Source organism: Apodemus sylvaticus, chromosome 22 (assembly GCF_947179515.1).
Source record: "Apodemus sylvaticus chromosome 22, mApoSyl1.1, whole genome shotgun sequence".
Lineage (NCBI taxonomy): Eukaryota > Metazoa > Chordata > Mammalia > Rodentia > Muridae > Apodemus > Apodemus sylvaticus.
This window is the reverse complement of record NC_067493.1, coordinates 38,454,785-38,467,803: the sequence shown is the minus strand read 5'-3', so window position 1 is coordinate 38,467,803 and position 13,019 is coordinate 38,454,785. Positions and strand designations below refer to the sequence as shown.

The window sequence follows — 13,019 nt, the reverse complement described above, 5'->3', positions numbered from 1 at the left end:
TCTTGGTCTGTGTCTTTCTGTCTCTGTCTCTCTGTCTCTCTGTCTCTCTCTGTCTCTCTGTCTCTCTGTCTCTGTCTCTCTCTGTCTCTGTCTCTCTCTCTCTCTCTCTCTCTCTCTCTCTCTCTCTCTCTCTCTCTCTGTTATGTTTTTCAAGACAGGGTTTCTCTGTGTAGCCCTAGTTGTCTTAAAACTCGCTCCGGAGACCTGGCTGGCCTCGAACTCAGAGATCTGCCTGGCTCTGCCTCCCGAGTGCTGTGATTAAAGGTGTGTGCCACCACCGCCTGACAAATGCTTTCTTTTATAAAGTTGCCTTGTTCATGGTATCTCTTCACAGCACTCGGAAAAATGATTAATACACCTGGTCCGTTTTTCTTTGGGGGATTTCTTTTTGTTACTCAAATCAATTATTTTATTTACATTGTAGTGCTCACTACACATAAATTGCTGTTCATCTCTAAGATTTGTGATGTATACGTTTCCAGTTTGGCAAAACATTTCCACACTCGGAGTGTGGGTTATATTTCTTTATGAGCTCAGATCAATTGTGTTTTCTCCTGTTCCTCCTACGGTGGTGTTTTCAACTGTAGAAAGCCTGTCTCCCTTTAGATAATCAGATTAATCCCCCATGGCTCTATGTCTTTATATCCTGTCTTCATTTTATTTTGGGAAGAGGTTTTGAGACAGGATCTCATGTAGCCCAGGATAGCCTTGATCTTACTCTGCGGCTGAGGATAACCTTGATCACAGACATAGGCCACAATTCCAGCTTTATGCAGTGTAGAAGATAGAGCTTTAGGGATCCTACATATGCTAGGCAAGCAGTGGAGACTGGCAAGTGGAGACTCCGCTCCAACCATGGCGCCTTTTACCAAGAGCCAAGCAGTGCACACAATTAGAAGAGTCCCTGCCCACTTGCCAATTTCTCCTTCCCATCTGATCCTTCTTCAGTAATGAAAATCCTTTTAAAGAGGAGAGGAGAAGGCAGTTAGTATGTATTACCAATGGCTGCCACACATTGCCTGCGGAACTATGGAAACCTACTAAGCACACTGTGGCTCATTGCTCTGCCCAGCATCCCCCATGGGGTAGACACTTGGATTCCTCTTGGGTTTATACTCCAAGAATGGCCGCTAAAAGGGGCCATATGGTGGGCAACAATGTACTAGAATGAGAGTCCAGCGGAGTCTGGCAGTGGTGGCGCATGCCTTTAATTCCAGCACTTGGGAGGCAGAGGCGGGGGGGATTTCTGAGTTTGAGGCCAGCCTGGTCTTCAGAGTGAGTTCCAGGACAGCCAGGGCTACACAGAGAAACCCTGTCTTGAAAAACCAAAAAGAAAAAAAAAACCAAAACAACAACAAAAAAAAGAGTTTAGCGGATTAGTTCAAAAGACTGGTTTTGTTGAGTTTGTTTATTGTGGCAATCTTGTGTAGCTCAGGCTAGCCCTCAACTCACTGTGGAGTTGAGGATGGCCTTGAACTCCTTATTCTCCCATCTCAGTCTTCTGTGCCGGGATTAAAGACATGTACTACCATGCCAAGCCATTTTAGTGTTTTTGAAAGTGTGATAGCCTTGGTACAGAAAATCTGAGAATTCTCTGTCTCTGTCTTTCTTTCCTTTTTTTTTTTTTTTTTTTTTTTTTTTTTTGGTTTTTCAAGACAGGGTTTCTCTGTGTAGCCCTGGCTGTCCTGGAACTCACTCTGTAAACCAGGCTGGCCTCGAACTCAGAAATCCGCCTGCCTCTGCCTCCCAAGTGCTGGGATTACAGGTGTGCGCCACCACACCCGGCTTGTCTCTGTCTTTCTGTCTCTTTCTAGTGTGTGTGTGTGTGTGTGTGTGTGTGTGTGTAGGGATTTAACCCATGAACTTGAGTAAAGTATGCTAAACAAGAGCTCTACCCCTGAGCCATATCCCCAGATCCCTGGCTCATACTATGACCCAGTTCCTGCTCAGTATCTTCACTTACATGGCCCAGAGGTCCCCAGTGTCAAAACATCTCAAAACTGTCATTACTTGGGCAGATAACAAAGCCACAGTCCCATTCCTACCTTCATACCCTTGCTAGCGAGAGAACCTTGTACCTCCAAGAGTCACTAAAGGGCGTAAGGGAGGAAGGCCCCGATGTCCCTCCAGTGTGGTCGATCTTACCTCCCCGTATGCAATAGTGTTGTTGTATCTTCTCATTTCCGGGTAAACATGGTCCAAATACCACTGGAAATTCTTACATTTCAAACTTTTCCTTAATGCTTTCCTTTCTGAGACATCCCCGATATCGATGCCTGGATTCTGCAAGTAGAGAGACAAAGGGCATTAGTGCCTTGGGCCTCTGGCCAGAGCCTTGTGCAAGGTGCAGTCACTTTTAGGAAGGGCCTCTAGGGGACTTGGAGCCTGTGATGCTTTGGGGTATTTTGTTTGTTTTGTGAGGAGTGTTCTAGCTTCATTTCTGTTGCTGGGATGAAACATCTTGACCGAAAGCGACTTGGAGGAGGAAAGAGTGTCTCTGGTTTACTTGTCTGAGCTACTAACGTACGACCCATTGTGGTGGGGAAGCCAGAGCAAGGGCACCAGCAGCCCATCCCTTCACATCCACAGAGCAAAGAAAGGGACTGCATCCCTGCCACCTGCTGCTTGTGCGCCGCTGGCTTTCTGTACTCCAACACAGCCCACGGAATGCTGCCACCCACAGCCAGGGTCGGGCTTTCTACCTCAACTAGCGATCGAGACAGTCCACCACCACTGACATACCTGCAGGCCAACAATTCCTCATTAAGACTGTCTTCCCAGACCGTTTCAAGTTGACATTTAAGACCAACCATTACATAGGGTCCTATGTAGCCCAGGCTAGCCTTGAACTTACTTTACAGCTGAGGATGACCTTGAATCCCCGATCCTTCTGCCTCTACTTCTGCAGTGCTGGGATGACACGTATGTTTCATCACACCTGGTTTATATCATATGGAGGAAAGAACTGGGGCTTTGCGTGTTCTAGGCATACACCTTACCGGCTAAGCTACGCCCCCAGCCCAGAGCCCTGCAGTGCTCATCTTAGCTTCAACAGACTCGATGCATCACTGGAACATACGCTATAGATCTTACTCATTCCATGGAGTGCATGTAGGAAGATTTGACAGAAGTCTAGACAGCTCTCCATCTTTATCACCACTGGGGTTAAGGACCCCAGGACACAAGGGTGTCAACAACTCAGTCTCTGGGATTCTTCTCTTTCATAGTAATTACCCGAGACAATTGTTGTAGGAATTCTCCGACGATGACAAGAAAATAAATGTCTCTAGCCCCCGTCGGCTCGCCTTCCAACTTGTGTGTGACGTCCCTCTTTGTGGGCAATCTGCAAAGCTCATTATATGCAGAGGAGAAAATAATTTCCCGTGTGATGATGTTCTGATGAATAATTCACTCTGCTTTTATTGAAATGAACCTGTAATGGGTTGCTGTGTGATGACGGGGGGAAATAAACCATCTGAAATATGAGCCTCAGTCTCAGCCCCAGACGACTGTGAGTCACAGGACACAGGCTAGGCTGGGGGTGGGGGGAAGCCAGGTGGGACTGGGGGGGCACCGAGAAGAGTTGGTAGTCTGTTAAGATTTTGTCAGTAGCCAGATAAGGATTTTAAGTATGTGTGTGTGTGTGTGTGTGTGTGTTTGTAAGGGTATGTTTGTGTATGTATAGGTGTGTATATAGGTGTATGTGTAGGATGTATATGTGTATATGTGTGTAGGGGTGTGTATATGTGTACAGGGGTGTGTATGGTGTATATATGTATGTATAGATATGTGTGTGTAGGGGTATATGTATGTGGTAGTGGTTGTGATAGTATGCATGTGTGTGTGTGTGTGTGTGTGGTGTACATGCATAAATGCATATGTAGAGTCAAGAGAACATTGTTTGTCTTGCTCTCTTGTTATCAAACTTACATTTTTGTTTCTGTTTTAAGACATGGTTTCTCAGCTGGGCAGTGGTGGCACACGCCTTTAATCCCAGCACTTGGGAGGCAGAGGCCAGCCTGGTCTACAAAGTGAGTTCCAGGACAGCCAGGGCTATACAGAGAAAACCTGTCTTAAAAAAAGGGCATGGTTTCTCACCATAACTGCACCCAAATGCTCCAGGCTCTGCCTGTGTCCTCCTGCAATGCTGGGGTCACAAGCATGCATGGCTACAGCTGGCTTTACATAAGTACTGGGGATTTGAACGCAGGACCTCATTCCTTCCCAGTAAGTGCTCTTACAAGGATGTTAAAGAAGAAAACTCTTTGGATATCATACTTATTAATACATAAAGGCAAGCCAGAAAACAGTATTTAACTCTTTGTCTGAATATCCTTGGCCTGGCTGGTTGAGGTGGTCAGTGTTTGTTAGTCTGAGAGTTGGTTTGAGATAGTACTATGCTACACTCATACTATAAGCTGGCCTTGATCTCACAACATTACTGCTTCATCTCATCTAGCATTGGGAATGTAGGTTTGTGCCAATGTGCTCGGCCAAAAATGCTCAGAGGTCCTTTTTACTCCTTAAAAACAAAACAAAACAAAACAAAACAAAACAAAACCAGCATCTCAAGTAGTCCAGTTGGTATCAAACTGGCTATATAGCTAGGAATGACCTTGAATGATTCTACTTCCTCCACCTCTCCAGTGTAGGGATTACACACTTGGCAGAATGGCCATCTTAGAGCCTAGCAGGATACCACTCATGATTGTGGACCAGCTGCAGACCTGTGATTCAGTGTCCTTTGATTTTCCTTACCTACGATCAATCACAGTCTAAAAATTCTAAATGGGAAACTCCAGAAGACAATTCATAAATTTGACATAAATCTTATCATAGTATCTTGTTTGGATCATACTACTTTATTATTAGCTGTTGCTTTTGGCCTCTTGGTGTGCACATTTATAAATAAAACTTGGCCATAGTCTGTATGTAGCAGGGAAACATAGCACCGACACGCAGAATGTGCTCAGTGTATCAAGTGCTTAGGCTGAGAGTGTGGCACTGGCCTGTCACCCCAGCGAGTGGGAAGCTGGGGAAGGAGGATCATGATAGGAGCCCAGCCTGAGCTGTGGAGTGAGATCCTGTCAAAGCAGGTGGGGAAGGGAGGGGAGGAGAGAGAAGATAGAGGAGGAGAAGGAAGTGTGGGGGAAAAGGAGAAAGAAAAAAAGAAGCGAAGGAAGGGAGGGAGGGAAGGAAGGAGGAAAAGAGAGAGGGAGGGAGGAAAGAGAGAGGGAGGGGGAAGAGAAGGAATGTGTTGATGGGTATTTGATCACATTGTGAATCCTGAGACTGTGAACTGGAAAAGCCTTTTCTTGTTGTGTTATGGCTTTTCCCTAGCAGACACCTTCAACCCAAGAGCTTTCTGTAAACAGGATTAAATAAGGTCAACCATAGGTCAAGAGGCAGAACAAGAAACCAGTTGACAGGAAAGGAACACAAGAAGACCCAAGAAAGAGAACGTGCTAAAGTATATTTAAGGTAGCATGGAGGAGAAGGAGCCTTTTCTGTCTGGGACAGTGGAGTAGGAAGGTCAGCTGGGTGCTTTCCTGCCTCTCTCAGGGAGCGGGCTTTCACCCCAGTGTCTGCCTCCTGGGTCTTCATTTGGTTGATTGTACCTTTGGGATTTTGTGTTTTAAAAACAAGAATGTCTTAGGATCTAACATGTTTCTAGTTCAGTTCAGATTTGGGTCCAGACCATTCAGGGCTCTATAGTGAGATTCTGTCCCAATGCTACACACACACACACACACACACACACACACACACACACCCCTGATCTAGGAATTTTTCTGGATCATAGTATATGTGTACGACCTTTATTGGTTGAACATCCTTCATCTGAAAACCAGAAACCTAAAACTCTCCCACATCTCTACCTTTTGAGCAGCATTCGTGAGTTGTTTATTAGGATGCTCAGGTCCCGTGTATGATTTCTAGTCTTTTAAAGCCCCTTCACAATAGCCCCATGGCCAAGCAGGGATTGTAATGGAGACTGCACTGGGCAAGAGTGACTAGAATGTAGTCAAGCTGACATGATCTAGAATCACACTCTGGGTATGTCTGTGACAGATTCTAGAATGGATTCATTAAGGAAGCAAGACATGCCCTGAATGTGGGCAGCAGCATCCCATGGGCTGAGGTCCCAGACTGGATAAAAAGGGACAGTGAGCCAAGCCCCAGCATCCATTATCTCTCTCTGCTTCCTGACGTGGATACGATGTGGCCAGCTGCCTCACGCTCCTACCGCCATGCCTTCCCCATTTTGATGGACTAGATCCTCAAACTCAGAGCCACAATAAACCATTCTTTCCATAAGTTGTTTTTGTTTGGGGTTTTATTCCAGAATAGGAACAGGAACTAATACAACAGATAAAACCATTGTTCTAGATTCTTCTCTACAGAACATGAATTACTGTGACACAGGCTCACTAGGGTTATGAGTTCACGTCCCTGCCCTGATGATTTGAGTACATACTCTTTATGTAAGAAGGTGTACTTCTAGTTAATGTGTATGTATGTACATGTGTGCACATGAGTGCAGTGCCCATGATGGCCATAAGAGGGCACCAGATGCCCTGGAGCTGCAGTTAGAGGTGATTATGAGCTGCCTGAAATGGACACTGGGAACTGGCCCCTGGTCCTCTGCAAGATCAGCAAGCACTCTTAATCACTGAGCCATCTCTACAACCCTGAGTTGACATTATTTAAGACCTTAAGGAAGACCCATTAACCTCCCAAAGTACCAGATTGCTAATTTATAAAATGCACATTGTGGTAGGGCTCTAACAAGCCATTATTTATCGAGTATTCAATGTGGGGTGAAGTCTATTCTGCACCTCATTTGTTCATCACTGGGGCCCTTTGTGGTAAGTATGAACAATTAATGTTGTACAGATGAGGGAATCTAGGCAGACTGCTCATTTGCCATGAGATTAAATGAGCTATTGTAAAAGAGAAATTTATCAAGTATCTAGGATGTACTAAGTGCTCATCAAAGGTTATCCAACTTTACTTAAGAATATGCAAAAGCTTGGGATGGCAAGATGGTTCAGTGGGTAAAGGGGCTTGCTGCCAAGCTTGATGACCCATGGTCCAGCCTAAGGACCTGAATGGTTGAAGGAGAGAACCAATGTTATCCTCTGCCTAGAATACCCCAGGCAGGGGCTGGGGGTGTGGCTCAGTGGTAGAGCCCCTGCCTAGAATTCCCCAGTGAGGGGCTGGGGGTGTGGCTCAGTGGTAGAGCCCCTGCCTAGAATTCCCCAGTGAGGGGCTGGGGGCGTGGCTCAGTGGTAGAGCCCCTGCCTAGAATTCCCCAGTGAGGGGCTGGGGGTGTGGCTCAGTGGTAGAGCCCCTGCCTAGAATCCCCCAGTGAGGGGCTGGGGGCGTGGTTCAGTAGTAGAGTCCCTGCATAAAATCCCGGGCTGGGGGTGTGGCTCAGTGGCAGAGCCCCTGCCTAGAATCCCCCAGTGAGGGACTGCTTTCCTAGCTTACACAAGCATCTACATTCAACCCTGGGTATTGTGGGGGAGGAAGCTGTGACAACAGTGACACAATTTCTATACTTTTCTCCTTTACCCTCTCAAACCTTGCACAAATTTAACTGTGTTTCTGCTGCTCCTGACCAGAGAAAAGAGGACCTGCCGTCACCGCCATTTTCCTGCTCGATATCTCAAAGCACAGCAGAGTGTTCAGTGGAGATTTCATCAATAGTAAGAGGCAGAGGTGAGATTCTAATCAAGGTGGGTACAGCCACGGGGTTCCTGCTGGGAGCCTGGAGTAACCAGAGATTTTTCTGGAGCCCCCAGCAGCACGCACGAGGGAGACAAGGAAGTAAGCATCACAGCCTTTACACAGCTGTCAGTCAGGACTTGTCACCGGCAGCTGCATCTCCACAGGTTTGGGGAGGCACCCAGCAAGAGCTGCAGAAGGCTGCCTTGCTCAAACCTGGGCGAGGACCTTTTGGACACAGCGCATGCTCAGAGTAGAGAAACAACACTCAGATAAGAAGCTTTAGATTAACACAGCAACATGATCTGCGGATCTTCATAAGTGGATTCATGCCCTTTGGTTGTGTTTGCCCCAGTAAGAGGATCTAACACTCAGATGTCTGTGAGCCTTGGCAAGAGAAAAGCCCATTGGCTTATTAAGGGTGTCTGTAGCCCGCCAGAGAGTCTAACTTACTGTTCTAGGAATGATAGGGAAAGCTGCCTGTTCCTACCTCCAGAGGCAGATTCCACGCTATGTACACATGTGACTTGTAGTCGTCCATCCAGACCTCGGCTACTCGGAGGGCGTTCCTCTTGGTGTAGAAGCCGATGTTACTGTTATATGGTTTCTTCTTCCGCTCAATGTGGGCCACCCTTGAACACGGAAGGACCTCCATGCTGCCGCCACAGAGCCATACCTGGAGGCACAGAGACTTGATCAGTATGGCAGAGGATATCCCAGAGGCCACTGCCCTTCCCACCAGCTCCAAAGCCGTGGTTGAACCTAGATAGCATGAATCCTAGTGTCCTTTCTGCTGCTGTGATAAAAAACCGTGACCAAAAGCAATTTAAGGGAGTAAAGGATACATCTGTCTTGTATTTCCAGGTCACGATCCATCACTGAGAGAAGTCAGGGTAGGAACTCTAGGAAGAACTTGAAAGCAGGAAACATGGAGGAATACTGCTTACTGGTATACCCATAAGGTCATGCTTAAATAGCTTTCTTATACAATCCGACAACCTGAGTAGGGAATAGTGCCGCCCACAGTGGGCTGGACCTTCCTACATTAACTAACCATCAAGACAACCCCCCTGCCCAGTTGTGTCTGTAGGCCAATCTCATCTAGGTTATAAGCTGTATCAAATTGACAGTCTAAGCGAACTATGACCATTTAATATGATTGTCAGTTTGAATGGATATAGAATCATCTAGACGATAAACCTGTTGGGCATATTTATAAAGGAGTTTCTAGACTAGGTTAACTAAGGAAGGAAGACTTGCCCTGAATACCAGTAACATCACTGCATAGGTTAAAGCCTTGAACAAAGGAGAAAATGGGCAAAGACCAGCATTCATTTCTCTGCTTTCTGACTGTGGATACAATGTGACTAGCTGCCTTACACTCTTGCCGCCATGCCTTCCCTATTTTGATGGACAAGATGCCTTTCCCACCATGATGGACTGTACCCTTGAACTCTGAGCCACAATAAATTCTCCCTTCCTAAAGTTCCCTTTCTCAGGTATTTGGTCACAGTAAATGGTAGCTAAGACATCTCACTATGTCCTGCTTGTCCAGTTTCCAATTTGGCTACTTGTGTTTGTATTATTTGCTGAGGCTTTTGGGAGACCCTGGTCATAGTTCCTCTGATATAATCTATCTCATTAGTATCTTAAAAAATGCTCAACATCATTAGTCATTAGGGAAATGCAAATCAAAACAACCCTGAGATTTCACCTTACACCAGTCAGAATGGCTAAGATTAAAAACTCAGGAGACTGGAGGTGTTGGCGAGCATGTGAAGAAAGAGGAATACTCCTACACTGCTGGTGGGGTTGCAAATTGGTACAACCACTCTGGAAATCAGTCTGGCGGTTCCTCAGAAAACTGGGCATGTCACTTCCAGAGGTCCCTGCTATACCACTCCTGGGCATATACCCAGAGGATTCCCCAGCATGTAATAAGGATACATGCTCCACTATGTTCATAGCAGCCCTATTTATAATATCCAGAAGCTGGAAAGAACCCAGGTGTCCCTCAGCAGAGGAATGGGTACAAAAAATGTGGTATATATACACAATGGAGTACTATTCAGCCATTAGAAACAATGAATTCATGAAATTCTTAGACAAGTAGATGGAGCTAGAGAACATCATACTAAGTGAGGTAACCCAGTCTCAAAAGATCACTCATGGTATGCACTTACTGATAAGTGGACATTAGCCTAAAAACTTGGAATACCCAAGACATAATCCACATTTTAAATGATGTCCAAGAAGAACAGAGGAATAGCCCTGGTTCTGGAAAGGCTCAGTGCAGCAGTATAGGGCAATACCAGAACAGGGAAGTGGGAAGGGGGAAGATGGGGGAACAGGGGGAGGGAAGAGGGCTTATGGGACTTTTGAGGAGTGGGGAGCCAGAAAAGGGGAAATCATTTGAAATGTAAATAAAAAATATATCGAATAAAAAATATTCTAAAAAATTAATATTTTTCCTTCTTTTATTTTCAGGATGTGGTATTGTGTGTGTGCTTCTTTTCTGGCCTGTGTATCTGCATATTATGGCATTCACATAAATAAAAACAGTTAAAAATATATGGGTCTTTTAAAAAAAAATGAATGAACTTAAGGGTTGGGCTTAGTTGCTGCATTGGTAAAGCATTTGTGTAAGAATGAGTGCTTGAGTTCAGTCCTAGAGGATACTCAGGACTGGTGGCTTGTGCCAATGATCCTAGCTTTGGGGAGGTGGAGACAAAAGAATTCCTTGTGTTCACTGGTCAGCCAACCGCTCTTTCGGTGCTTGTGGGAAGGGCAATAGCCTTTTTGGTGAGTTCCAAGCCAGTGAGAGACTGTCTCAAAAAGGAGGTGGACACCTGGAGAATCACACACACACACACACACACACACACACACACACAAACACACACACACTCAAACTTGTAGGGAAAGGCGAACGTGTGCGTGTGTATGTGTATGTGTTGGGGGGGAAATCTATATTCCTGAAATTAAATAACACTCAAGCATCTCGATATGGGGTGTATGTCAACTTTGCCGGTGTTCGGGTTGGAACCTGGGTCCCTGAGCATGCTAGGTGAGCACTGAGCCACAGTGCAGCCTGCGTGACATCTGGTATTTGTGAGACACACAAGAAACCACCGTCTTTACAGCAGTATTCTGAGACTTTGAGGACAGTAGGGGAAATCACCCTAACTTCCTCTCCAGGGCCCTTCTTCCCTCCACCTAAAGATGGCCTCTCAAGTTGTTGATGTATCAGGTTCCAAAGAGCTTGGAAACCCAGCACAGGGGGCTTCCTCTGCCTTTAAGGGTTTGCTTTTCTGCAATCTTTGCAGTGGCCTTTCCAAACGTCTTCTGTGTCCCTGATCAAGTCACTCTGGGGTCCCTTGAAATTGGTTTCCATGTAGCTTGGGTGACGGTGAGCTGGGCCTGGTGGCACAGTTTGGTTCTCCTAGCTATGTGTGGGATGGAGGCCGAGGAACCACGGCAAGTTCAAACCTGCTTCAGTGTGACCTTAGTGAGTCTGCCCCCAGATAAAAAGCAATGAGAGGCTGGGATGTACTTTAGTAGTAGAGCACCGGTCTATGATCGCTCAGTGGGAGTGTGACTCAGTGGTAAAACACCTATATGGCATACAGGTGGTCCTGGGGTCTTCCTTCAGTCCTGGGCAAAACCAACCCAGCCCAACCCAACCTGAAAGCCCGGCAACAACAAAACAACCTTATAACGACAACATTTGAAAATAGCACTGGCGAATTTCTCAATGCAGAACTTCATAAAGATAATCCCACTGGGTATTCTAAGTATAGGTAAATTTTAGCTTTTTTTTTTTTAAATATGACTAAAAAAATAACCAGATTATATCTGGCTAAGGAAATATTTTAATTTGTTCCTTCTGTCCTTCCATTCTTCTTTGGGACTTCTTGGTAACACTTGCCCCCCCTGAGAGTGGTACACTCATTACCCCCAACGAGCCACCACTGGTATCTTTCCCTGGTATCTTGTGCCAGGCTGGGCACATGAGCTGTCTCCCCTTACCCCGGTTTAAAAGCATCTTTTCTTCCACAATCAGATGGACGCTTCATGGCTTTCTTCCTAAATTCATTTTACAAAAAATTCAATTTCAATCCTTGGCTTTATTTATTACGGTTTCTCAGAAACTGGGATTTACGAATGCAGATCTGGAGACATATCTCAATTTAAGTACCGTGGTGGCGAGAACCCCTAAACACCTAGATTCTACTGCCGGTTGGGTCGATGCAAGCCATTCCTCTTAGCCCTGGCTGAGGAATTAAAATGAACCTCGGCAGGTGACATGTGACTCGGAGGAGGAAAAGAAAGGCATTATTGAAAGCAGCCTGATTCATAGAGCAGAGTCGGGGGATTGAAGAGACATTTCCCCACGATTGTTGTTGCTTCTGTATTTAAAAGACAAACCATATCAGAGGGAGGCAGATCATACTGGTCTGACCTTATTATCAGTTTAAAATCCATGATACCTGTACCACCCAGTGGACTAGCATGCCACTGCCATACATGGTCAAGCTCCCGTGTTAGGGAAAACATCCCATGTAATCTTTAAGTGCACTTTGCTCTGTCTTCCTACCGCCCGCCATTTTTCCTCTTTCCTCAAATCCCTCTATTTTCCTTCCATTCCCTCCTTCTCTTCACCTAACATCTTGTTCCTGCCTCAATTCTGTTCCTTCTTTTTGTGCTCTGGTGGAGTCTGGGGACAGCAGTGACAAGATTGTTACCATGGGATGAGTGGCAGGATGAGTTACAGGTGAGGAGCTGGGGAGACGGCTCACTGGGTGACGGCACTTGCAGACAGGGAGTTCCATTCTCTCAGGTCATGTTCTCTCTCTCTCTCTCTCTCTCTCTCTCTCTCTCTCTCTCTCTCTCTCTCTCTCTCTCTCTCTCCCTCACACACACACACACACACACAAAGAAAACAATATAGAAAACAAACATTAAGCTCAGCATATGAAGGAAGAAGTTGGCATAGACTAGAAGCCGCCTGGTCTACACAGGACAGAGAGTATTGAGAGAAGCCCATGGGAGAGGCATTTGATAGAATCCAGTCACGAGCCTCCTAGACCAGCAATGTGTAAGTGGATACCTTCCCCCCCCCCACATTGCTAGCCCATCTTCATCTTTGAGAGTACAATCACTTCAAAAAATTATTTATTGTGCATGTGTATATATGCCGGTGCATACACCTGCCCCGCAGTGCATCTGGAGGTCAGAGGACAAATTGTGAGTGTTGGTTTTCTCCTTCTACTATGAGTTCCAGAGAC

At 45.9% G+C, this 13,019-nt stretch overlaps 1 protein-coding gene across 1 annotated transcript in view; it reads right to left on the bottom strand.

Moving 5' to 3' along the window:
- Window positions 1-13,019, bottom strand: part of Galnt17 (polypeptide N-acetylgalactosaminyltransferase 17) — a 437,313-nt gene that overhangs the window by 27,091 nt on the left and 397,203 nt on the right. The window contains exons 7-8 of the mRNA XM_052168530.1: window positions 8,222-8,407; window positions 2,146-2,283 (exon numbers count right to left, since the gene is read on the bottom strand). Of these exons, the coding sequence (XP_052024490.1) occupies window positions 2,146-2,283; window positions 8,222-8,407 (324 nt within the window). The remainder of the gene's footprint in view (window positions 1-2,145; window positions 2,284-8,221; window positions 8,408-13,019) is intronic.